At 35.9% G+C, this 27,903-nt stretch overlaps 1 protein-coding gene across 1 annotated transcript; it reads right to left on the bottom strand.

Moving 5' to 3' along the window:
* Nucleotides 1-6,627: 6,627 nt before the first annotated feature.
* LOC105882337 (calpain-7) lies at nucleotides 6,628-10,230 on the bottom strand. The gene is made up of 2 exons (XM_020285049.2): nucleotides 9,963-10,230; nucleotides 6,628-9,909 (listed from the first exon to the last, which is right to left on the bottom strand). The coding sequence occupies exons 1-2, from the start codon at nucleotides 10,169-10,171 to the stop codon at nucleotides 7,677-7,679; spliced, it is 2,442 nt and encodes an 813-aa protein (XP_020140638.1). The 5' UTR covers nucleotides 10,172-10,230; the 3' UTR covers nucleotides 6,628-7,676.
* Nucleotides 10,231-27,903: the final 17,673 nt, after the last annotated feature.

Raw genomic sequence — 27,903 nt, 5'->3', positions numbered from 1 at the left:
CCAGGAATTTGAAGCTGCAGTGAGCTATGATTGTGTTACTGCATTGCTGCCTAGGTGACAGAGTGAGACTTTGTCTCTAAAAACAAATAAAATAAAACTTAATGTACTGTGTTAAGATAACTACATAAATTGAAGATATAGGAATTACTTTTATAGATATGTTGATTTTAAATAACTTTATTATTTAATATCACTTCTGTTCACCTCTATTCATTTACAGTCAAAATCTTTATAAATTTTAGGGTATTTTTCAGATAGCATCCATTTATAATTGTATAGTAAATAAATTGAAAATTGGCATGCCTAAAATTGCAAGTGTTGGAGCTTTCAACACACTGCAATTTACCAATTCTTTTCTACTGATTGATCATACAGCACTTCTGACTCCTATTGAACCCTAATTGACATTATTCTTCTAAATTTTGGGAAAATATCAGATTTGTCAGTATTTAAAGTTCCCACTCCAGATTTAGATTCTCCCTAAGGGAAAGTGGGGAAATTTTTCAGTGTGTTTTTAGTTTGTCTTGTCTTCATACCAAATATAGAGAAGAAGCATCAAAGATGTTCCTTTTGTGGAACATAATTAAGGGGGAAACAGAATTAAAGGTGAAGCTGGTTCCTTGGGCAAGTTCTGCATATAAATGTGTACCCTGAATTTCCCAAATATGTACCTCATACAAGGTAAAATATAGCACTCCACATACAAGAGGAAAAATTATATTTTTAATTAAAAATGGCATGGTCTTGAAATGAGCTGACCTTCATTTAAGGTAATAAGTATGTTCATTTCTAGTTCACTGCTGACAAATGCTGCATAATACTCATTGATTTTAATCATTCCCATACATAAAGTGATCCTACAATTAAGCAAGAAACCAATACCTATTAAGAGCATTAGGCAGATATGACCAGGCAGTTCATAAAAAAAGAAATACAAAAGGCTATTAAACATATAAAAGATGCTCACCCTCACTCAAAATAGAAAATAAAATGCAAATTAAAACTACATTGAGATACCATTTTTCATCTTTTCAATTGGAAAAATAAAACATTTTATAGTCTCTCTATTTTGAAGTTATAGTGAAACATGCATTCCCATACACTGTGAGTGGGAATGTCAATTGGGAGAGCCCCTATGGGGAGCAATCTGGCAATATTCATCTAATTTAGAAATACATATGCTGCTTTGCCAAACAACTCCACCTCTGGGAATTGATCTACACATACACATACATGTGTGCACATGTCAAATGAGACACCAACCAGGGTTTTCAGGTTATCACTCATCCCCACCCCTCTTGAGGTGAGGTATGGCCACACCACTAAATGTTTCCCAGCCAAATGTGGGCAGAGGTATAATGTGTACTTGTACCAAAGAACCTACAAGAATTCTCCATTCTTTCCCCCTTCCTCCTTATTGAAATGGCCATAACCAAAGTGAACTTGGAAGTCACATTCTTTGATTCTGTAACTGTCCTTTATGAGATTTCATTTTTTAATCAGAAATGACACATAGCATAAATAGTGAATGTACATGTTATATACCTTGATAATGTGAAAGTGATGTTATAACTGATAGAAAGTGAGATGGGCAAGAGTAGGGCTGGAGGGAAGTGGAGTTGTCTACATTTTTCATTTTACATGGCAGAGAATCAAGAGATACTTGCTAAAATTGATAAAGAAATGTGTGTTTATGTAAATTATGAAATGTAATATGGGTAATCAAAAATTGATGTTTACTAACCCATATTTAGAAGAAAAGGGTGATATATGGCATAAGGAAGCTATTATTCCTCGTTCATAACTCAAAGTCAATGCATATTGCTCAAAGATGATAAATCAAAAAACGGAGAGAGAAGCAAATGAATATTTTAAGTTACTAAGGAATATCCTGAAGTGCTAAAAATGAAGACAAAAGCCATTACCTTTGAGGAGTAGAGTTTAGCAAGTACTTTATTTTTAACTCTTTTTTTCCTGTTGAATTCAAGTATAATTTAATTGAAATATTTTATTTAAAAGTAAATGAGATTAGATCTCCAGTTTCTGAACATCAGTACTATAGAACAAGAGGACAACGGGCAAGCCTATGGCTTGTCCACTCCTATGGTCCGGCAAAGACTACTTGCCCAGGGACTATATTCTCAGATGACAAAATAGCCTTCCTGGGCCACATGAAGGTATTAAGATATTACAACTTTGTTTTCTTTTTTATGACAAGCTGCACCTTAAAATTGTTTCAAAAAACTGGGGGTAGGGGTAGATAAACTCACAACTAATGGATGGGAAGCTCACTGTATAAGGGAAAGGGCAAGCTTGTGGCTCTGGCTTGGGTGAGGCAGAGGCTTTAAACATAACCAAAATGTTTGTACCCTCATAATATTCTGAAATAAAGAAAACAATCTATTATGCCCAGAACTTACTTAGAATGGAATTTTCAAACTCCCTAACATGATGCAGTGATGATCTTGCAAAATGGTAGTTTTCTTTCTGGTTTGATGGCCCAACAGCCATCCTAGAAATAAAAAGTTCTTTAGAAACCCAGTAAAGCATAAAGCATTCAATTCCTATTTCAAACTTCTAAGGGAAAAATAAGCATGACTGGCAGCAAATCTAAATTTTGCAGGGATAAAAAACAGTAGACTTTAAAAATAAACCAATCAGATCTTTGACAGTATCACTAAACTCTATCTCACTAAAGCAGATCTGTAGCTACATATTTTTTTCAAGTTCAAAGATCCTGATATAAGAGCAGAATTAATACCACTAAATTTCCTCACATACTTATAAATCATTAATAGAAAAATATCTTAGGCTATGAATAGAAAAATAACAACTCTTTTAGATAAAATGTTTCTCACATTTTCCACTTATCCCTTGCCAAGACACAGAGTGAAAAGGAGCCACAGTGTAACATTGTAATTATGAAACACAAATGCAGAAAAATACACTAATTAGGAGTAGGGCAAAGATGATTCTGGCTGTGAAAATATTAATTGAAGAACATTCTCAAGACTTTTCTCATTTGAAAGTAAACACAGTGAAGAAAGGAAACCAAGCTAATAAATTTCACTCATTCTGTGATGTAGCGGGTCTTCAGATGGAGCTTGTTTATAATAAGTATACCAATTGCATATAAATATCTTATTAAAAAATACTTCGGAATGCTTTGAAGGACTTTGAATGTGGTCTTCTAAATTTTCAAAATACCAACCAAGGTGAAGAATCTGCTAAACAAATCCAGGTTGATTTCATGAAGCTTTTATTCCATAAGCCTAAGGAACTTGTTGAAGAAAGTAGTCAGACTCTTAAGTGTCTTTCAGACCAAGTCTTTGCCTTATTTTTCTTTTTATTTTGAGCCCAGTGATCTCAGTAGAACCTTAACATATCTTTGATAAAGTAAGGACAAAAATAAGGAAAAATGGAAGGGAGGGAGGAAGAGATGGAGAAGGGAAGAAAAGAAGAAATGAAGGGAAAGAAGGAAATGAAGGAATCTGAATAGCAACGCCATGTTCAATTCCTTCTGAGAATTCCTCAAAAAGTGACATGTCATTTAAATGCATGTAAATAGAAACTGATTGAATGAGAGGAAAGGTGGGTGAACTACATCAATTAAATGACTGTATAAAGAGGGAAACATATTGCCACCAGAGGGTCATGAGAGGGTAGATGCTCTAGGGCATGCTACTTCTCTAAGTTGTGCCATCCTAATAGTGAACCACAATATTGGCAATGAAGACTCTGGAACATATGTTTGATTAGCTCTTCAAATTGATAAAATATCAAGACCAAAATTTGTAAAAATCAGCCAGTCCTCCAGATGCCACATGGTATAATCAATTGCTAAACAGTATAAACTCAATTTTATCTTTCTGATACCAGGTTGTAGCAGTGGCTGAGGAATTTTTCATCAAAAAGCACAAATATGAATTTAAACATAATATTTAAAAATAGAAAGTGTTCCTGGGGGCCAAAAAGTATGAGGAAAGAGATATAATTAGAGTGCTTTAGTAAGAGAAACAGGAAACCAGGAGCTAATTTGTGGGCATGGAGATGGAATACCAGGTTTCTGCAAATCACTGTTTATAATATTTGTATTCCCTTAAGAAGGTCATTCTTCATTTCAATTATTCATTTTTTCTTTATAATCATTTTATATTTGCTAAAGCACCAACCATCTGATGACTTTAAAAAGAAAGGTTACAACTTTAATAACTGAGAGAAGTCAAATCTAAAATGCAACACAACTTAAAATACAAAACAATGAAATGGAAAAATTCTCATTGAGACAAATTAGTTTATAGATTTCCTTTTGCTCAACATGGTTGGAAAGGAATACTAAATGTCCACCTGGTTGATTTCCCTGTATGGTGGGAATTAGCTTATGGCACCCATAATTTGTTCATTTAATAAAAAGACACAGAGAAATTTTTAAATGACATTGATAGCACAAAATATTATTCAAACTATCAGTTTTATTCAACTCACAGATTTTTAAAATTTCTATTTAGGCCATTTATAACAAATGTGAAAATTAGAACTGTTAGCAGACATATGCGTATGAATTGAGCAATGTGCTACAAGACAAATGACTGACATTTTTCAACTTTACTCAACACTGCAGTGTCAAGTCCACACCCTGAGTCCTTTCTGGATATTAGGAAACTGAGGAGAAAGAAATAATTGTCATTTACAGTGAAAATAACGAGAACCATACTAATATCAATCCCAACTTTGATCAAGCTAACAAGGCAAAACTGAGATTACACATTTAGCAAGTCTCCAAATTATCTCAATGGATTGCACAAATAACCATTAGGGGCTTAAAATGTAGTGCCCAAAGCTAGGCTCTATGACTAGACACAGTATAACAACTAAGGTAGGTGTTAGTTAAATTCTTAAATTTGTCTCAATTTCATCTTAATCTTGCCAAGCCAAAAAAGAAAAAAATTCCCTACCATTTTGACATTGAATACTTAACAGAAATTGAGTGAAAGTACCCTCAATTCATAAGTATTTTCTTTTTTATTAATACATAATAGATGTATGCATTTTCAACGTACATGTGATATTTTGACATTCATGTAATGTGTAGTGATCACCTCAAATATTTGTCTTCCCTTTATGCTGGGAACATTTTAATTATTATCTTCTACCTATTTTGAAATATATAGTAGACTATTAACTATACTTACTCTACTGAACTATCGAACACTAGATCTTATTCCTTCTATCTAACTGTACTTTTGTACCCATAAACTAACCTCTTTTTATCTTCCTCTTCATCTCTACCCTTCTTGCCCTCTGGTAACCACCAATTGACTGCCTATCTTCATGAGATCCACTTTTGTAGCTCCCACATATGAGTAAGAACATGAAAGATTTGTCTTTCTGTGCCTGGCATATTTCACTTAACATAATGATACAAATGACAGGATTTTATTATTTTTATGGCTGAATAATAATACATTGTATATATATATACCACATTTTCTTTACCCATCCATCCATTGATGGATACTTAGGTTGATTTCATATCTTGGCTATTGTACATAATGCTACAAGAAACATGGGAGTGCAGATATCTCTTCAATATATTGATTTCTTTTCTTTTGAATATATACCCAGCAATGGAATTGCTGAATCATATAAAAGTTCTATTTTCAGCTTTTTTTTGGAGGAATCTCCATACTGTTCTTCATAGTGGCTGTAATAATTTACATTCCCACTGACAGTGTACGAGTGTTCCCCTTTCTCTACATTCATGTCAGCATCCATTATCCCCTATCTCTTTGATAAAAACAATTTTGTGGTGAGATAATATCTCATTGTGGGTTTGATTTGAATTTCTCTGATGATTAGTGATGTTGAGCACTTTTTTATAAACCTGTTGGCCATTTGCATGTTTTCTTTTGAAAATTTTCTATTCAGATATTTTGCCTACTTTTAAACTGGATTATTTATTTTTATGCTATTGAATTTTTTTAGTTCCTTATTAACCACTTTGATACCATGCTCACCGGCCGAGAAACCTTGCCCACAGCGGGCATTCATAGTCCGCATGATAGTTTGTGCTGTGCATTGACGATGGATCCGGTTTGCTCTTGTGTGATGAGGAAAGCTTTAAAGCACTGAAAGCTTGTTTACTTTACAGGCAGCTTTACTTGTAATGTAAATCAGAATAGGTAACATATACATATATGTTTTCATTACGTTATTTTTAAATGTTCACAATTTTGTTTTGATAAATGAAAAATTAGCAATGTCATATCATGGCTGTCAGCTAAAGTCACTGTGCGCGTTCATCTGTGGCTGTCGGCTATAGTCGACACTCGTACGGAAGTGGTTAATTATTAATTAATCAGATGGATAGTTTGCAAATATTTTCTCCCATTCTATAGGTTGTCTCTTTGCTCTTTTGAATGTTTCCTTTGCTGTGCAGAATCTTTTTAGCTTGATATAATCCCATTTGTCTATTTTTGCTTTTTTTGTCTGTGTTTTTGAGGTCTTACTCAAAAAAAAAAAAATCTTTGCCCAGACTAATGCCCTGAAGCATTTCCCCAATGTTTTCTTCTAGTAGTTTCATAGTTTTAGGTCTTCAATTTAATTATTTATTTATTTTTTTTATGGTTTCATAAGTATAAACATTTTATTTCAGTTAAAGGTAGAGAAATACAAAATAAGAAGTTTTAATAATTATAAAGTAGAGACAATGAAAAATCCCACACTATTCATTTTTAGACCTTTAAAATCTTGAACATTGTTTTGATGGATTTTTATGTAAACCAGGAATTTACACAACACTAGTATCTTGGCAATTCACTTTTTCTCAATGCTATATAACCCAGTAGCCATATATTAAACTCTCAATTTCTTCAAAGTGTTACCACTAGAACATTGAGTTATAGAGCAATTTGAAAAAGACTATACAAACTAAATTGTAATGTCTTTACTGTCTCCAATTACTACTTTAAAAAATAAAAACTGCAATAGTGAACTTACCTCAGTTCTTTCTACATGATTCAATGAGATAGGTATCTAACCTCAACAACCTTCATTCTTAAGTATGAGCATCTTCATGCTAATTAGAATTAGCTTTATTCTTTAATAACATCTGGGCAATAATAAACATTTAAAATAATAAATAATGCAAAATTAAAATTAGTTATGGTAACAATTAATTTGGTAATCAGTTGCCCAAGATGTATAGTGGAGTCAACACAGGCAGGTTTAACTTATAACATGCTCTGCAAAAAAGGGAAACATAATGTAAATATTTCAGGGTATCAAACTAGCCTAGCATTCCACTCAATGAATCTTTGCCACTCATTTTGCCCATCTCGTCTTAGTTCCTTTATCCTTTTATCAAAGGCATCTCACAGTGATGACTGAGTCTAAATTTTAATCATATGCACTTTGTATACAAAATGGCCCCTATATGCAAGCCAACTCTATATATACACAAAACCATGTAAACAATACTTCTAGGTGATTTAGGTAATTCTGACTACATACAATTCTCACCAAATGCCCTGACAAGCACCAGATTCTACTGCAACATGTTTTTAGAGATTTAATTCCATTCTGATTATTGTGTTTACTGTCCTGAAGATCTGTGTCCTCATTGAAGAGTTGATGTTTGGTAAATATAAAATCCAGTAATTTTTGAGATTTCTCCATCACTGAAGTTGTGTTATCTTGATGGGGATAATACTATTAAAGTCCAAGAAAAAAGGTCCTTCTTGTTTAGGCAAGAAAGTACTGGGAATGATATTAAAGATCCCAGCAGGTATATTGTCTAATTCCAGGTAGCAAAACCCACACCGATAGTCACCACTAGATTTCCTTGGAAAGCCATGGGGACCAGGATCTCCCACCACAGAAACTGTTACAACCTCAAATCCAACACTGTATTGCCTTGGCCCTCGTAGCTCAATCAGTAATGGCCCAGTTTTTTCTATATGGAATTGGTAGATGGGATTATTTCTGTGAGTCTCTTGGAAATTTCCACATCCTCCAGCACTCTGACCACTCCACTTTCCATTAATACGTTTTGATAAGGTGTATGGTGAAGGAATCTTCGAAAAAGTAAAGCTGCATGCTGAATACACCTGGACTGTGTAATGAATTGTGTTCTGTTTTTCATACTGAGACACCACTAATGTAAAGGTATGGGTTCCAGGTGTGGTCAGCTTTATCTTAGTCAAATAATGAGGGCTGTTAATTCGAATCCCATCAATGTATGGAGGTGGGTCAGCTGGGTAATAAACTTTTTTCCCATCAGTCTTGTATACAACCATTGTGATAAATTCTCGATTATTTGCAAAATCATCCTTGTCTGTTATGTGTCTACTAAGCAAAACCCAAACTGCAGCGCCCCCTTGTGGACACTGAACCTCCAGTTTGTACTGGGGGTTGTTGGCCAGGCTATAGGCATCTTTCACAGGTCCTTGCTCAGCATCCCAAGTACTGTGAATACATGTTGATTCTTTAAAAAGACCAGGATTCCAACTCAAATAAATCACATCATAATACTGGCAGAGATCATCCCAGGAAATCCAAAATATTCCATTGTCTATTTTCTGAGCTGTTCGGGGATCAAAATTTAAATACTTTTGCAGCTCTGGAGTCCAGTTTTTTACATCATTTTCACTGTATCTTCCTTTCCAACGTAAATGACTCCAAGGACTTTTCAATTGGATAAATCGCAGCCCCTTGAACTCTCTAATATCCAAAACAGCATATGCATGTGTGGGAACCAAACCCCACTTCTCGCCTTCAGCTTCAGTCATCATTCCAGTTGATGCAGTGATGAGGACATCCCCTTTGTGAAATCTTTGATAAAGCATTCTGCAAGAATTATCCTTACTGAAAGTTTGGCTATCTGAATGCATAGCAATCCTTTCCGGTATCCATCCAGTCAGTGCATGAAGATCAATATTTGAGTTAGATCCTGGAAAATCATATCCTCCCATGACTTTCATGTATGCTTTTTCTATGAGAGAAACCCATAATTCACTTTTGTTGTTGGAATAAGAACAAAGCAATTCTCCCTTATGATCAACAGGTAACTGGTCATCAATTATTACCTTTCTTGGCACACCATTGAGGTGAAGTTTTACCATATATTTTCCACATGGATTGTACTCTGGTTCACCATCCTTATTCTGAGGGTAAATTATGCTGGTAATCAACTTCTTATTAAATCGTCTTTCATAAGCTGCACTAATAGCCAATGATGCCACAAAGGAACAATCCGATACTATTGTCTGCTTTATGCTAAAACTAGACACAGTATATATCATTGTAGGATTGTTGGTGAGGTCTTTTGGTCGTACCCATTTGGAAAATGTAGTTTTTTGTTTAGGTGATAATGGTAGCTTGCCCCATCTATCACAGAAAGGCATTGGATAGGCAAAACGTTCTCTCAGATCAACATTCATAAAAGGAACATATTCTATACCATTTATTTTTGATGTTGTCCTGAGGACTTCTATTTCTTCTGCTGTGTATCTCTGTCCTTGTGCATCACATGACTGTGGACTTATAAATGGCTGAGGTCTTTCAAGGAAGGGATTAGATCCTAGTGGAAAATGTGCTCTTGTTGGAGGTGGCTTTGGTTTAATATTTGTTGACTTGATTTTACAAAATGGCTTTGTCAAAGGCTCACTCAATGCTTCTGCTCTATCTAGTGCCTGTCGAGCCAACTGTTTCAGTTTGTTTTGTAGGGTTTTATCAGCAGTTTCATAAGAAGTTTTCAGATAGAGATCCACAGCTTCTGTATACAATTCTATAGCATCTTCAACATTCTCTTTTTCATCTTCATCAAAAGCTTGTGTAACAAGGAAATGGGCACGCTCTAAGTCCAACTGATGTTTTGATTTCAAAGGATCAGCACTCTTTGACTGAACATATAGCCCAAACATGCACTCAATAAATGGTTGTTGAAATGAAGGAAAATATCTGCTGAATGTAAAGATTGAACTCTTTCCAGATACTCATTTATTTTTTCTTGAATACGTTCTAGGCTTGATCCTGCCATTTCAGCATAAATTAAGGCTTGTGCAGCTTCCTTGTAGTAAAACACAGCCTCAGGGTAGCGGCCCTCGTGGTCGCGCTGCACCGCCAGGCGGGCGAACTGCACGGCGTCCCGCTCGAGCGCCATAACGTCCATGGCGCCGCGGCCCCGCGCCGGGGGAGGGAGAGCGAGCGAGGGCCTGTCGCAGGACTGCTGCTCACTGCCTGCGATTATGGGGGTACAAATTTTAAGGTTTCAAATAATGCCCTTTCCCCTTTCCCCCCACAAGTCTGAGTTTCCAGCGTGACCATCCCCCAGATGTGCACATCTCACTCATTATGTATGTATACACCTGCCCCCCTCCCCCCTCCCACCTGCCCTATACCCTATTACTGTAGTTCCTATGTGTCCACTTAGGTACTGCTCAGTTAATTTAGCTGGTGAGTATATGAGGTGCTTGTTTTTCCATTCTTGGTATACTTCACTTAGTAGTATGGGTTCCAGCTCTAACCAGGAAAATATAAGATGTGCTATATATCACCATTGTTTCTTAGAGCTGAATAGTACTCCATGGTATACATATACCACATTTTATTAATCCACTCTTCGATTGATGGGCACTTGGGCTGTTTCCACAGCCTTGCAATTATGAATTGTGCTGCTATAAACATTCGAGTGCAGGTGTCTTTTTTGTAGAGTGTCATTGGATCTTTTGGGTAGATGCCCAGTAATGGGATTACTGGATCAAATGGTAGATTCACTTGTATCCCTTTAAGGTATCTCCATATTGCTTTCCACAGAGGTTGAACTAGTTTGCAGTCCCACCAGCAGTGTAGGAGTGTTCCTCTCTCTCCGCAACCACGCCAGCATTTATCGTTTGGGAACTTTTTGATAAAGGCCATTCTCACTGGAGTTAAGTGATATCTCGTTGTAGTTTTGACTTGCATTTCCCTGATGATTAGAGATGTTGAGCATTTTTTCATAAGTTTGTTGGCCATTCTTCTGTCTTCTTTAGAAAAGTTTCGGTTCAAGTCCTTTGCCCATGTTTTGATAGGGTTGTTTGATTTTTTCTTGTGGTTTTTCATGAGTTCTAAGTATATTCTGGTTATCAGTCCCTTATCAGATGTGTAGGATGCAAAAATTTTCTCCCATTCTGTAGGTTGTCTGTTTACTTTCATGACTATTTCTTTGGCTATGCAGAAGTTTTTTAATTTGATCATGTCCCATTTATTTATTTTTGTTGCTGTGTGATTGCCTTTGGGGTCTTCTTCATAAATTTTTTGCCTAGGCTGATGTCTAGGAGAGTGTTTCCAACATTTTCCTCTAGAATTCTAATAGTTTCATACCTTAGGTTTAAGTCTGTTATCCAGCGTGAGTTGATTTTTGTGAGAGGTGAAAAGTGTGGATCCTGCTTTAGCCTTCTACAAGTGGCTATCCAGTTTTCCCAGCACCATTTATTGAAAAGGGATTCTTTTCCCCAGCGTATATTTTTGTCTGCTTTGTCAAAGATTAGATGGCTATATGAGGATGATTTTATATCAGGATTCTCAGATCTGTTCCACTGGTCAATATTCCTATTTTTATGCCCATCCTAAACTGATTTAATTACTACAGCTTTGTAGTATAGTTTGATATCTGGCATATTAATACCTCCCATTTTGTTTTTGTTGCCTAGAATTGCTTTTGATATTCGGGGTCTTCTTTGGTTCCAAATGAAGCATAAAATTATTTTTTCTATATCTGTGAAGAATGTTGGTGGGATTTTAATAGGTATTGCATTGAATCTGTAGATCAGTGTGGGTAGTATAGACATTTTAATGATGTTGAGTCTGCCAACCCAGGAGCATGGTATGGATTTCCACCTGTTTACATCCTCTGCTATTTCCTTCCTCAGTGTTTCATAGTTCTCCCTGTAGAGGTCTTTTATCTCCTTGGTTAAGTACATTCCTAGGTACTTTATTTTCTTTGTTGCTATTGTGAAGGGAATTGAGCCTTTAATTTGCAGTATAGTTTTTAATTGATTTGTAAGAGTCAGTATGTATTCTGGATACAAGTCTCTGTTGGAAATAGGTATTGAGAATGTTTTCTCATGGTCTTTTGGTTTTTTCTCTATCTTAATAGTGTCTTTTAATGAACAGAACTTCTTAATTCTAGTATACTCTAATGTTTTGTTTTTGTTTCCTTTTTGGGTAATGTTTTTTGTATCCTGTTTAGAAAATCTCTGACTACTCTATAATCATGAAGATGTTTTCGTATGTTTCCCCCCTAAAATTATAGTGATTTTCATATCATAATTATTACTGAAATCCATTTGGAATTGTTTTTGTACATACTAGGAAGTACAATACAGACATGCTTTTTTCAATATGTATAATGAATACACTCAATACCATTTAGTAAACCTTTCTTTTCTTGCTGTATCATAATGTCATCTTTATCGTAAATCACCATATGTGTGTGGAATTATTTCTAAGCTATTCTGTTTCACTGATGAGTTTGTCTACCTGTGCACCAACACCATACAGTCATATTCATTACAGCTTTATAATAAAACTTGATATCTGGAGTGAATGTCCTTCAGTTTGTTTTCCCTTAAGATTAACTTGGCTGGTTTTTGCCCTTTGATTTCCATTTGAATTTTAGATTGAGTTTGTCAGCTTCTCCCAAAAATAAAGGAATAAAATATTCCACTATGATTTTGACCATGATTTCACTGTGACCACAGAATAAATTGAGGAGAATTGACATCTCTGGACATTGCATTTTTCAATCTACAAACATGGTATATCCCTTCATTATTTAGGTCTTCTTTATTTTATTTTGAGAATGTTTTATAGTTTTTAGTGTAGAGAATCTGTACATATTTTGTTTTGTTTATTCCTAGTATTTGATGCTACTATAATTAGTATCTTCTAACTTTACATTTCTATGTTTATTTCTGCTATTTATAATTAATTTTTGTATATTTTATATGTTGCTAAGTAATTCTATTAGTTTATCTATAGAAGCTTTTGAACTTTTCTCACATTTCAGTTTTATTTCTTCCATTCCAGCCTGTATTCCTTTTTATTTATTTCATTCTAATCCATGTCCATTTTACTTCTTTATCTTGAATTATTACACTGGCAACTTTTTTATTATGTTGAATAGAAGCGGTGATAAAAGGCATCTTTGTCCTATTCCCAATCTCTAAGGGAAAGCTTTTAATATTTTGCCAACAACTATAAAGATTGTTGTAGAATTTTTGCAAAGATTCTTCATCAAACTATGGAGTTCTCTGATATTTCTAGTTTACTTTGACTTTTTAAAATTATGAATGGTGGTTGTATTTCTCAATTTTTGCATATATTGAGATGATCATATTATTCATCTTTTTCTCTTAATATACTAAACTACATTGATTGATTTTTGAATATAAAATTAACTTTGCATCTCAGCAATAAATCGTCTTCATTTGTAATATACTGTCCTTTCTCTGTATTGCTGGATTACATATTATATTAATTTTCTAGAGCTGACATAACAAAGTACCACAAACTGGGTGACTTAAACAACAGAAATTTATTGTCTTACAGTCTAGAGACTTGAAGTCTGAAATCAATGTGTTGAGAAGGTTGGTACTATCTGAGGGCTATGAAGGAATGATCTATTCCTGTCCCCTCTCCTTGGCTTGTAGATGACCATCCTTACATTCACATGGCATTCTCCTTGTATACCTATCCATCTTCAAATTTCCCTTTTTCAGAAGGACACCAGTCATATTAGATTAGGGCCCAGCCTAATGTCCTTATTTTAACTTGGTTATCTCTGCAAAGAGCCTATCCCAAAAAAGGTCATATTCTAAGATATTAGGGGTTAGGATATCAACATGAATTCTGAGGGACACAATTTAAACCACAACACATATGTTAATACTTTTGGTATAGAATTTGTGCATCTATTTTCATGTTAGAGATTGCATTGTATTTTTTAGTTATGTCTCAGTCATACTTTAATATTGAAGTTACTCTGACTTATATTTGCAAATTTCAACTTCTTTGATTATCAGGATGATTTGAGAATTTAAAATATTTGTATTTTATCTTTATATTTCATGGATTATCTCTTCATATCTTTAGTATCTTTTGTTATGAGGATTAATCTTTTTGTTATTAATTAGTAAGAACTTTTACCATGGGATAAGGATTTTTATTTCATTATGCTATAGTTTCCAGATTTGGTGGAATGGCTAAGTAATTAGACATTGTTAATAGTTAGGTACTCAAGTTTATAATTCTCTTTATAGCTTTTACTGTTTACTTTCATGTTTCCTCCTCATGAAATCCATCATTCGTGTCAAAATTAGACTATTTTCCAACAGCATTTTCAGTATACATTTTATTGCTCAATTTTTGTATTTGTATCTTTAACACAGCTGCAGTATATCTAAGGTATCATTTGACCACATAAATTTATGATTTGTGAACAAACCTAGTAGAAGGAGTGGAGCAATATGGCCACATAGATATCTCCAATGATTTCCCCCAACATGAACACCAAATTCAACAAGTGTCCACTCAAGGAAGCACCTTAGAAGAACCAAAAATCATGTGAACAATCACAGTACCTTGTTTTTAAGATTATATCAAGGAAAGAGACACTGAAGACAGCAGAAAAGACAGTCTTGTATTGCTGACACCACACATCTCCCATCCCCAAGAAGTGCTATGCCAGTGTGCTGAGTGGAGAGAGAATCTTTGAAGGGAAATGATTGTGGGACTTTGCATTGGGTCACTCTGTCATGGAGGAACACAGGAAGGTCAGACAGTCCCTTGGGGAAGCATCTACACATGAGGAAGGGTCATGGGGCAGATATTTGGGGCGAAACATTCTCCCAGTGAACACTGTAACACAAACTATGAGGGGTTCCCCCACCACAATAGGCCTCCAAACTGATCAGTGAGTTGTTTGGAGATTGTGCATTGCATCAGCATTGCAACAGAAAGCAGGTACAGTGGGGTCCTCCTGGCTTGTGATCCTGGGTCACTGCAACAGATGCCATTCTGAGCTCTCAGCACCAGAGCACCAAGTCTACAGAGAGGTCAGCTAGCTACACTGCAGCTGCCTCTCTATTCCCCCTGCCAGGCAGGGGAGGGTAAAGGGAGGGCATGCGCTCTCATGCTCATTGTGACTGGGTGCCATGCACCCTTCTACCCTCCCCCCTCCCACAATATACAGGATGCGTCCAAGGGATCTGAGCAGACTAGGTACCCCCCAGCACTCAGCATCTGCTACTGCCATCTCACCATCTCAATAGTGCCATCACGCTGCCTGAGTAGCACCACAATAGCTGCTGCAGTCAGATCTAGGAAGAGGAGGGGCTCCAGCCACTGCAACTCACTGATAGGACATTAATTATGTGTCTCTCAGCCCCACTGGTAATGAGCAGCCCAGCTTCTGTGGTTCAACAAGCCACCACACCACTGGCCATGGTCCAATGAATAGCCCAGGTGAAAGCCAAGGATCCTTGACCCACCTAGGTCCCACAACCCTCTTAGGCGCTGGACAAGTTCCTGCAACCTACACAGGCACCTGCCAAGGTCCTACAACCTGCCTGATTGCCAGCCAAGTTCTCATGACCTGCCAAGCCTCCCTAGCCCCATGCCTGCACATCCCAGGTGCCCCATGCGCTGGTACCCTGGCAATGCAGTGTACCATGCAAATCTATGACACTAACCATGCCCTGAACTGCTTGAACACCATGGTATAGCCCCCCTCACACACACACACTACTGCATTCCCTCTCTCCGGAAGCCACCTCCCACCATGTATCATCACCTCCCCTGGAACTGAGTGCAGTGAACACACACAGCCCTGACATTTGTAGGCACCACCTAAGTAGCCTCACCCAGCCACCACTGCCACCATCACAGGGTGGTCTGAGTACAGAAAACTCTCATGCCACCCACCACCATGGAGAGGAAATTGCCTAGCCCCCCTGCCCAATCTTCCAACAGCAGCCTGGAGACCAACCCACAATATGAATATACTCCAGTAACAGCTGGGACTGTGACAACCAGAGGGAAATGGGTAGATGCAGTGCAACAGCTGCATTACAGGCTTTCAATGCATCTGTCCCTCTCTCACTAGGTCAATCCTCTGAAGAAGGACATAAGTGCACCAGCCAGGGACTGCTCCTTCTCTTCATTAAGTAGGAGAGTTCCCAGCATAGAACAGTGCGCTGCACATTTATTTGTCTTAAGGTGAAAGAAGCGGTTCGCTTAAGATGAGAAGGAACCAACACGAGAACTCTGGCAACATGAAAATCAAGCTGTTTGATATCCCCAAAGGATCACAGTATGTCTCCAGCAATGAACCCCAACCTAAATAAAATTGTAAAAATGTCAGAAATTGAATTCAGAATATGGATGGCAAATAAGATTAAAGGAATTGAGGAGAAAGTTGAAAACTGACATAAAGAAGCCACAGAAATATTTCGGGATATGAATAAAAAATGAAAAAGTCATTACAGAGATGGGAGCATAAGAAAAGATATAACAGACCTTAAAGAAATAAAAGAATCATTTAGGAAATTTCAAAATACAGCAGAAAGCTTCAAAAAAGATTAGACCAAGCAGAGGAAAGAATTTCAGATCTTTAAGAAAAGGCTTTCAAACTAACCCAGTCAGTAGAAGATGAAGAAAAAAGAATAAGGAAGCATGAATAGAGAGGAGTTCAAGATGTCCCACTAGAGTCAAGGCTTCAGACCTTCCCAGTAAGGACTTGGGGGTTGGACTGAGGGCAGTGGAGGGTGATGGCTGATCAGGAGTGGCCCACAGGGTCCGACACCAGTGGAGCCAAGGACACCACCAGCAGGAACTGAATAGGAGAGAGGAGGATAGAAGGGAGAAAGTGGATTGAACCAAATCAGAGAAGACTCAGAGCCCAGGGAAAGGATGAGGAATTTTCCCTTTCCCCAACCCAGGTGCCTCAGGTCTGCAATGGGACACACAGGGCTCTCATCCTGTTGGGGAATGCCATGAGGAACCAGAGAGCTGGCATCTCTGCATATAGACACCCCCCTCCTCTGTATCTCCTCCACTTCTGGCATCCCAGGAAGTAATTTCAGTTCAGGCTGCATATAGCCGTGTAGCTGCACTGACCACATGGCAACTTCCAGAGAGCCTTGCACTGAGTGAATGAGCCTGCCTCTGGCAATGGGGAGCATACTCCCAGCCGAGCTTGCCTCCGACAGAGTGGCTGCCTTTGCAACTGGGAGAGGAGCAACGGCCATGGAGAGGAAGAGGGCAGATCAGTGCTACCCACGAGCTCCACAGTGGTACAGGAAGATCGTGGCCCCTTCCCCTCTACCATTGCAACTGCTGGAGTTCTCTGTGCTGAGTGGCCCCCTTCCAGTGCCAGGGCTGCATTTTTACCCTGAGCTGGCAGGGCATCCTCACTTAGTAACCATACCACTGATAAGCATTTGGTGCACCCATCTGCTGATGGTGCAGGCAGAGGGGCAGGGAGGCATGGGGGAGAGGTCCCAGTATTGGGGTCAGGCAGCAAGTGAGAGCCCTTGCCCATTGGGAGAGTGTGGAGGAGCACAGAACAGCAGGGGTCTGTAGTACACCACTCCTCCCTTGGAGAACTGCCATATTGGACTTTACTGAAGCTGGGAGATTCAATTTCCATAAGTACTGGCTTCCATGGCAACCAAATGCCTCTAGTGCCTCAGGCTAAAAAGAAAACATTCTGGAAAGGCTTCGGGACATTAATCTGGGCAATAACTTCTTGAGTAATACCCCAAAGCACAGGCAACCAAAGCAAATTTGGATGTATAGAATCATATAAAGCTTCTGCATAACAGAGGAAACAATCAATGAAGTGAAGAGAAAACCCACAGAATGGGAAAAAAATATTTGCAAACTACCCACCTGACAAGGGATTAATAACTAGAATATATAAGGAGCTCCAACAACTCAACAGGAAAAAAAATCAAACAATCCAATTGGAAAATGGGCGATGGACCTCAATAGATATTTCTCAAAGAAGACATACAGATGGCCAAGAGGTATATGAAAAAAAAAAAAAGTCATCTTTAATCATCAGAGAAATACAAGTCAAAACTTCAATGACATATCATCTTACATCAGTTAAAATGGCTTTTATCAAAAAGACAGGCAATAACAAATGCTAGTGAGGATGTGGAGAAAGGAGAACCCTAATACACTGTTGATAGGAACATAAATTGGTGCAACCACTATGAAGAACATTATGAAGGTTCCTCAAAAAACTAAAAATAGAACTACCTGTAATCTAGCAATCCCACTGCTAGGTATACATCAAAAGGAAGGGAAATTAGTATATCAAAAAGATATCTGTACTTCCACTTTTATTGTACACTATTCACAATAGTCAAGATTTGGAATCAACTTTAATGTCTATCAACATGAATGGATAAAAAAAATTGTTGCACATAGACACAATGGAATATGATATAGCCGCAAAAAATAATGAAATCCTATCATTTGCAACAACGTGTATGGAACTGGAGAACATTATGTTAAGTGTAATAAGCCAAGCACAGAAAGACAAATTTCACATGTTTTCATTTATATGTAGGAACTAAATATTAAAAACAATTGATTTCATAGAGAAAGAAAATAGAATGATGGTTACCAGAAGCTGGAAACGGTAGTTGGGAGGAAGTGATAAAGTGGAGATGGTTAATGAGTGCAAAAATATAGTTGGATAGTTAGATAGAATGAACAGTATGCAATAGCACAACAAAGTGACTATAATCAACAACAAATTAAGGTATGCTTTTAAATAACTAAAAGAGTAGAACTTGAATGTTTCTAACACAAAGAAATGATAAATGCCTGAGGTGATGGATACCCCAATTACCCTGATTTGATTAATCCACATTGTATCATATCAAATCATCACATATACCCTATAAGGATATATAACTATTTTGTACCCATAATAATTAAAAATAAAGAATTTAACAATATAAATTTATTATTTGTTTTATACAGCTAACCTGTTGCTTCTATATCATTTAATGGATAATATAATTTTTTAATCCATATTTGAAATGCCAACATTATAGTATGACAAATATGTATCTAAAATTACATCTCTTTCTGTACTTTCAATTCCTTTCAAGTGACTTATCTATTAATCTGTATACCAATACCCATTTTTGTTACTGTAGTTTTCTAATACATTGTAATATCTGTAAGACTAAGTACTAGGAGTGTTACATATTTCTCAAAACATTTCTAAATTTTTCCATGCTATTCTCATGTTTATTTTTTCAGATAAACTATAGAATCCCTATTGTCAGATTTAGGAACAAAATAATATGTCATTGAGATTTTTATGGGAGCTGTGTTAAATGCATAGATTGATTTAAGATAAAATCACCATGTTTACAATACTGAGGCATCCATCCAGGAAAATAGTATCTGTCTCCATTTAGCATATCTTTTTGTTAAGACTCTCCTTTAAAGTTTTTACATTTTCTTCATATAGTTCTTGTACATTTTGTTCTTATACTTAAAATTTGTTGGATGGGGAAGATAATATTTTGTTTCATTTTACTTCTAAGTTGTTGTTTACTTTCAAATCATATGTTATTTTAAAATTTATTTATGAATACTTTATCTGATATCACCAAGGACAGCTACACAGATTATATTATACAACAAACAATTCTAGGGTGTTTTTTCATATATGCCATGATATAAATGACACCCTCTGGAGTTGTCTGCAGCCTCAATATTTTATATTTTTAAGCAAAGTTGACTCTCTGGCTAAAAAATTGTATACTTTAATGTCATTTATAATTTCAAATTAGTCTTATTAGTAACAGCCAAATATTCTTTTTAAATTGAGATGTTTTTCCTTCTCTGTTATCATCCAAATAGTTCACTCTTAACTGCAAGCCATAGAAACATTATTGATATCAACAAATGGTTACTTAAAGAATAAAAGCACATTCACAGTGGTGAGACATGCAATATTTTTCCTCACTCAGCTCACTTGTTTCCATAACTGTTTCACAGTCAAATTAAAGTCAGCATGCTTAACACAGAACTGATCCTCCTCCTCACCCCAGAGAGCATCTCCTATTGGCTTATCCTTTTTCTATCAACTGGTCCCAGGTGCGCTGAATTTAAAAGGCTCACAGACAATCTTCTCCACCTCCAACTAATCTGCAAATTCAAGCAGTTCTTTCCTCACAAGGCATTTCGGATCCACCTTTGAATTTCCTCTCTACCAGCATTGTAGACAACGCTCTTGTTATGATAGTCTGTTTGGCTTCCTTAATTACAACACTTTAAGACAGAAAAGTTAACATTTTTATTACCTACATATAGGTCCATCCTTACTCTATTCTTTGGGACTAATGAGTAATGTTAGTAGTCAGCCTAGGAAAATAACATCAAATTTGGCTTTGCCCTTTGTTTCCTGAGTCCTGGTACCTGGTTTTCCTTCACTGTCCTACCACTGTTCTTGTAGCCTATCTTCTAACCTCACTGTCTTTGCCTACATAAGAGTTTTCTAAAGTCTGCTTCCCCAGAGCACACCACTAGGTCTCCATGATGAATGCAACCCCCTGAGCTACTGCCACCTCTGAAGCACTTTAACTTTAGCCTCTACCAAGCATTACTACCCATCTGCTTGGATCTTGTAATTGGTTGGAATTCTTTGCTAACATGACCTTTCCCAGCTTTGGGTCAGTCTCACATCATACTTTATTTGGCCTTACAAAAACTTATTTGAATCTTTTTCCCAAATTCAGATCATTGACCTTGACTTTGGCCTACAGATGTTTACAGATCACTTAAATAGCATACAGCAATTAGTGATTGCTAAATGGAACATTTAAAGATAGTTGACGTGCTTAAAACAAACGGCTACACTGGAACGCTAACTAGATAATAGAAAAAATAGCAGTTTTCACTTTTCTGAAATACGCATCTCATGATTCAGTCATTACAATCAGTCATCCAAAAGCTTTCATTTATAAATGTCATAAATGTGCAAATTTTTACTTCAAAGTAAGTGCTTAAAACAATATTGCTAATTGAAAGCTGAAAATGTCAACAATTTCTACTGTATTTTGTTATGTGGAAACATTAGTGTTTTATGTCATACTTATAAATAAAACAATGAGAAACTCTTCATTTCTAAGGTGACACTTGAAAATCATGTGGAATTTAATCATGCCTGCAAGAATGCTTGTTGGGAAATTGACCTCAAATATCACGAAAGCTCTCTAATCTGACTCTTAGAGATTTATGTTGCTTGCATTTTCTTCCAAATGGGAAATCTTCTCTAATACAGTCATCCCTTCGTATCCATGGGGGATTGGTTCTACAAACCTGTAGATACCAAAGTCCAAAGTCCAAAAATGTTCAAGTCCCTTATATAAAATGACCTAGTACTTGCAAACAACCTATACACACCCTCCCATATATTTTAAATCATTTCTAGATTATTTATAATATCTAATACAATGTAAATGCTATATAAATAGTTGTTATACTATAGTGGGTTTTCAATTTGTGTTATGTTTATAGTTGCATTGTTATTTTTATTGTTTTTATTTTCTGAACATTTTCAATTCCCTATTTGTTGAATCCTTGGATGCAGAACCTGTGGATTCAGTGAGCCAACTGTACTTATGAAGATTGATAGACATGTCATTGTGCCAGGCTTTTTACATGAGAAGCATGTGGCTGCGTTTTCTGATATGCTCAGGTGGTATTCAGCAGCATTACAGAATAAAGAAACAGACAGACAGCATGTAACCCTAGTGTTTTAAATAGCATTCTATGCTTTCTTTTAACCATCTGGGTCCAATGACCCCTTTAAAAAATTTTATTGTAAATTAACAATTTAACATTGTATATATTATAATCAGCAGTTCCCAAACGTTTTGGCACCAGGGATCGTTTGCATGGAAGACAATTTTTCCACAGACCAGGGTTGGGGCGGAATGGTTTTGGGATGATTCAAGCATATTACATTTATTGTGCACTTTATTTACATTATTATTACATTATAATATATAATGAAATAATTACACAACTCACCATAGGTTGGGGACCGTTGTCATAAGGTAAAAAGTGATGTTTGATTTATGAATACAATGTGGAATAATTAAGTCAAGCTAATTAACATATTCATCACCTCAAATACTCATTATTTTTGTAGTGAGAACATTTGAAATGTACTGTCTTGGCAATCTTGAAATGTACAATACACTATTATTAACTATATTCACTACACTGTACAATAGATCTCCAAAAAACACCAAATAACCCTTATTTTTCCAGAGACTTTATATCCCTTGATCATTATCTCCCCATTCCCCCACTTTTCTGTCTCTGTAACCACCATTCTTTTACTCTTTGCTTCTATACATTAGATCGTTTTAGATTCTAGATATAATTGAGACATATGGTATTTGTCTTTCTGTGCCTGGCTTTTTTCACTTAGTATAATGTTCTCCAATTTCATCCATGTTAACACAAATGATAGAATTTCCTTCTTCTATAAGGATGCATAGTATTCTACTCTGTGTAGATATCACATTCTCTTTATCCATTCATCTGTTGATTACACTTAAGTTGATTCTATCATTTGGCTATTGTGAATAGTACTGCAATAAACATGAAAGTGGAGATATCCCTTTGATATATTGATTTGAAATCTTTTGGATATATACCCAGGAGTGGAATTTCTGGATCATATGGTAAGTCTATTTTCAGTTTTTTAAAGACCCTGCATACAGTTTTCCATAATGGCAGTACTAATTTTCATCCCCACCAACAGTGTATGAGGGTTCCCTTTTCTTCACATCCTCACCAGCACTTGTTATCTTTCATCTTTTTGATAATAACCATTCTGACAGGTGTACGGCATTATCTCATTGTAGTTTTAATCTGCATTTCCTTAATGATCAGCAATGTTGAGCATTTTTTCATATATCTGTTCGCCATTTGTATGTCTTCTTTTGAGAAATTTCTATTCATCTATTCAGGTCCCTTGCCCATTCTTTAAATTTGCTTATTATTATTATTATTATGTTTGCTATTGAGTTGTTTGAATTTCTTATATATTTTGTATATTAATCCCTTATTAAATATATGGATTGAAAATATTTTCTCCTAATCTATAGGTGACCTCTTTACTCTGTTAATTGCTTTCTTTGCTGTGCAGAAGCATTTTAGTTCAATGTAATCGTGTATGTCTATTTTTTCTTTTGTTGCCTCTGTTTTTCAGGTCATATCCAAAAAATTATTTCCCATACCAAGTTCTAGGATATTTTATACCATATTTTCCTATAGTAGTTTTGCAGTGCCAGGTCTTATGTTTAAGTTTTGAATTTATTTTGAGTTGATTTTTGTGTATGGTGTAATATAAGGATCTAATTTAGTATAGAGTTCAGCAGAACTCTATATAGAAATTTGAAATTTGAACTCTATATAGAGTTCTGCTGAACTCTATACTTTGAATGATGTTTCTCCTAAAGCTTCAAGCATTTATTTTGACTTACAAATTCTATTTTTCCTCAAGAGTAATTGAAGGCTGTTAAGAGAAGTAATCCTGCATAAATTCAAAGCTTCTGATAGAGCCTTGATGAAAGCCCCAATTTCTCATTGCTCTTTTGCATTAGCTGAATCCTCTGGCCAGTCAAAGCCAGTCTGTCACTGGTCCAGCCTATTAAGGCTAAAGAAACAGATTCTGAGGAAGTCACAGCATTCAGGGCCTCTGAAGAGCTTCCTTGTCCCAATCCAGGCCAAAATCTTTGAAGGAAGGCCAAGAGTCAAAGCTAGGAAGCATTAAGTCCAAAGAGAAGCACAGTCACTCATGGCAGAGATAGAGTCAAGAGTCAGAATCAAAATGGATTTGAATATGGTCAAATGGGGACAAACAAAGCAGCTTTGGCACAATCGCCTACCAAAGAGGACAAGATCAACATGGATACCAGTGCCTTCCAATGGGTTATCACAGATATTTGTAGAAAAGACATTATAGCAGTATCTTCCAATATGAGTCACTCCATTTAGATTATCATTTATGGAGAATAAGTTACCAACAGAAAAATAAAAGTGTGCCTGCCAATAATGAAAGTGAAAAATTTCTTTAAAGAATTAAAGATTAATCAATTAGATAACACAATACAATCAACTTTTATCCAATACTCTATCAACTAACATTCTCTATTAACTGACTCATCTACGCACTCATAATGCAATTGTAACAGATGGTTATAAGAAAGACCCTTAGGCACCACAGCATTGTGAAATACTTTCTTAGTAATTGATGAACAAATTAAATTTTGAATGGTTTGGAAGTCAAATGTAATCTATTTCTTCTTAAATGGGAAATTAATTCAATTAAGCATTTAAACTGCCTACTTATTAGGTACAAGTTAATGACAGATACAGTACTTTTATTAATCAGAATATCTTATTAATCACACCAAGATGCTGCCAGACAACAGAAAGTTTTCTGACTAGATAAATATATAATGATAACACTACACATGAAGAATAATGCTTAATTTCTGTGCTAAGGTTTTTAAAATAAAACTTGATATTTGTTAAACATGTTCTGTGTGCCAGGTTCTATTTTAAATACTTAACATATTTTGTCTCCTTAATCTGGACAGCAGTCCAATTTAGTATTTACTATTATTATTTCAATTTTATAGTCGAGAATTGAGGTTTAGAGATGTTAAGTAACTTAGTCAATTTCACACAGCCAATAAATGAAGGATATACCGTGATGTTTAGATAGGCAGGTAGGAGACAGACATAAATAGAGGAATAAAATGAGAGAGAAAAATATCTATATTTCTGAAAAGGTGAACTGCATCATATCCAATTTATAATTAAGAAACCAGGATGTAAAGAGAGGTTAAAGACTAGAAACAGAATTAATCCATGGCCTTTTATTTAGGTTAAAGTATATGAAATTTCCAATACTTGAACATTTTTGATCTACAAAAATGGCACTCCTGTGTAGGGTTCAATATAACACATCCTTTTATGAAGCACTTAAAAGCACAATTATGTTGCCTCAATATTAGCTGTCGCATTACCTATACTACTACTCTCTATGAAATCCCTAATTTGGCACTAATATCTAAATATGACTCATTTGGGCATGTACATAATGTTAAAAACGGTTTTAACTTTAGGGAGTATCAATTACTACAATAGTTTGATTGAAGTAATAACTCAGTAACTATATTTAAAATAACTTTAACAGTTTATATCCAATTTTGAAAATACTTTAGAATCACTTCTTCATAAATCCCACGTATCCATGATGTGGGTAAGGTCTTATTATCACCCTTTTTTTTAAATTTCAGCGTATTATGGGGGTACAAATGTTAAGGTTACGTATATTGCCCATGCCCCACCCTCCTCGAGTCAGAGCTTCAAATGTAACCATCCTCCAAACGTTGCACATCTCACTCATGTTTGTATACCCATCCCCCCTCCTCCCTCACCTGCCCGACACCTGATAAATGTTATTCCTATACGTCCACTTAGGTGTTGATCCGCTAATACCAATTTGCTGGTGGGTACATGCGGTGCTTGTTTTTACATTCTTGAGATACTTCACTTAGTAGAATGGGTTCCAGCTCTATCCAGGAAAATACAAGAGGTGCTATATCACCATTGTTTCTTAAAGCTGAATAGTACTCCATGGTATACATCAACATCTCTAATCATCAGGGAACTGCAAATCAAAACTGCAATGAGATATCACTTATCTCCAGTGAGAATGGCCTCTATCAAAAGGTCCCCAGACAATAAATGTTGGCGTGGATGCGGAGAGATAGGAACACTCCTACACTGCTGGTGGGACTGCAAACTGGTTCAGCCTCTGTGGAAAGCAATATGGAGATACCTTAAACCAATACAAGTAGATCTACCATTTGATCCACCAATTCCACTACTGGGCATCTACCCAGAAGATCAAATTACACCCTACAAAAGGGACACCTGCACTCAAATGTTTATAGCAGCACAGTTCACAATTACAAAGTTGTGGAAACAACCCAGGTGCCCATCAATACATGAGTGGATTAATAAAATGTGGTATTAGCACTCTTAAACAGCTTGGAAACTAAAATCCAAGGTAAGAGGTCTTGCCAAGTGGAAAATGCTTTTATACATACACTTATCCCTTTGCCTGGTCCTGATATGCACATATTTCAGTTACCACAATTTACCTACGTGACACCAGTCCTGGACAACACCATTCAAATTTCAATTACCACAGTATATTAACTGTGAGAAATTGCTTAAAATATAATCTTTTGCTGCCAGCTCTTCAGTCTACAGATCACTCCATAAATAACATTGTATACCATGATTGGTAACAAATCATATCCCTTCTTGAAAAATCTGTCAGTGATTGATTACTGGGTATTTGTTATTTATTCAGTTCTCACACAGACAGCAAAGTACATAGTTGTTTTGCCTCCTTGATTCCCCATGATAATGCCATGTGACATTTTACAAAAAATGGATAATCCAAAGAGGGAATTGAGAAATAAAATGTAAGTACAACAAAAAGAAGCAAAAAGTGATAATTCTAGAAATGAAAATCAAATATAATCTATATTGCTTTATGGAAGAAATAGCTGACCACTGAAATATTAACATGACTACCATTTGAGGGACTCTAGTCATACAGCCAGAGGAACTTGGTAAAGGTGAGCTCAGTGACCAAATTGAGAGAAGTGGTTATGACAAAAAGGATGACGCTGTCCTAGAGGAAGTAGTGACACCAAAAAATGTCCACATTAAAGGAACTCTTAGAGCTATTTCATGACACTGAATGAACAAACGACAAAATGTCAAAGTTGAACCAATCCTAGAAAAAGAGTATGGCAATTCACCAAAGCATAGGGAAAAACTGTTCTTCTGTTTCATAAGTTATATGATAAGAAGAAATCAAACACTGTTGAAATTACTCTGGATAAGTTGTTTATATAGAAATAAGACAATTTTTAAATTTATACCAATTTATGGGGTATGTGTACAATATTGTTACATGTAAAAATAATAGATGTTGGTGGGAATGCAGAGAAAAGAAACAAAACACTTTAATTCTTGATGCCCTTAATGTTTTAAATTATAAGGTACTAATAAACATTAGTATTACTATTTTTTTCATTCCTATACATTTATAAATGAAAATAAAAGAGTTTTAATATTTTGACAAGAATTTTCAAAGGTTACAGAATAATCAAAATTTTTTCCCATTGATTATTAAGATCATTTTGTATGATTTCAAATTGCGTGATCATTTTTATGGTCTTGCACTACCCTGCAAAGTGAATACTTCCTATGGTTTATTGTGGGTCAGAATTAACCTCCTGCTAAGAACAACTAGAAGCAATGGACTGAAACAACAGATAAATTTAAAAAAATTATATGGTTAAAGGCATTAGACAATCACAGAGGCAGTGGAAACTTTTTAACACAGGAGGAGAGCTACAAGGAAATGAAAGTTCTAGGAAACTATAGAGTCTCAGGATCACTAAAAGTGCTCAGCACCTGACTGTCAAATGAATTGATGAATGAATAATAAATCAAGGAAGAAAGGAATTCAGCTTCCAATTATTATCATTACCCAGGTTAAGAAAAGTAGTGTTAGCAATTATTCTTTTTGTGATATAGAAATCTTCAATGGGTTTTCAGCTTGCCAGGACTAGAAGGCCATGAAGAAGTTGGTGAGTTAACTCATTGCCAGCAAATTTTGGTTTTCTGGCCACAAAAAATCTTGAATGGAGAGTATCAGCTATACAGAGAAAATGACAGTTTGAGTCCTGATATCTCATCTGATATTTTTATTACTGT

This window comes from Microcebus murinus, chromosome X (assembly GCF_040939455.1).
Source record: "Microcebus murinus isolate Inina chromosome X, M.murinus_Inina_mat1.0, whole genome shotgun sequence".
Classification (NCBI taxonomy): domain Eukaryota; kingdom Metazoa; phylum Chordata; class Mammalia; order Primates; family Cheirogaleidae; genus Microcebus; species Microcebus murinus.
This window is presented reverse-complemented; position numbering and strand designations above follow the sequence as displayed.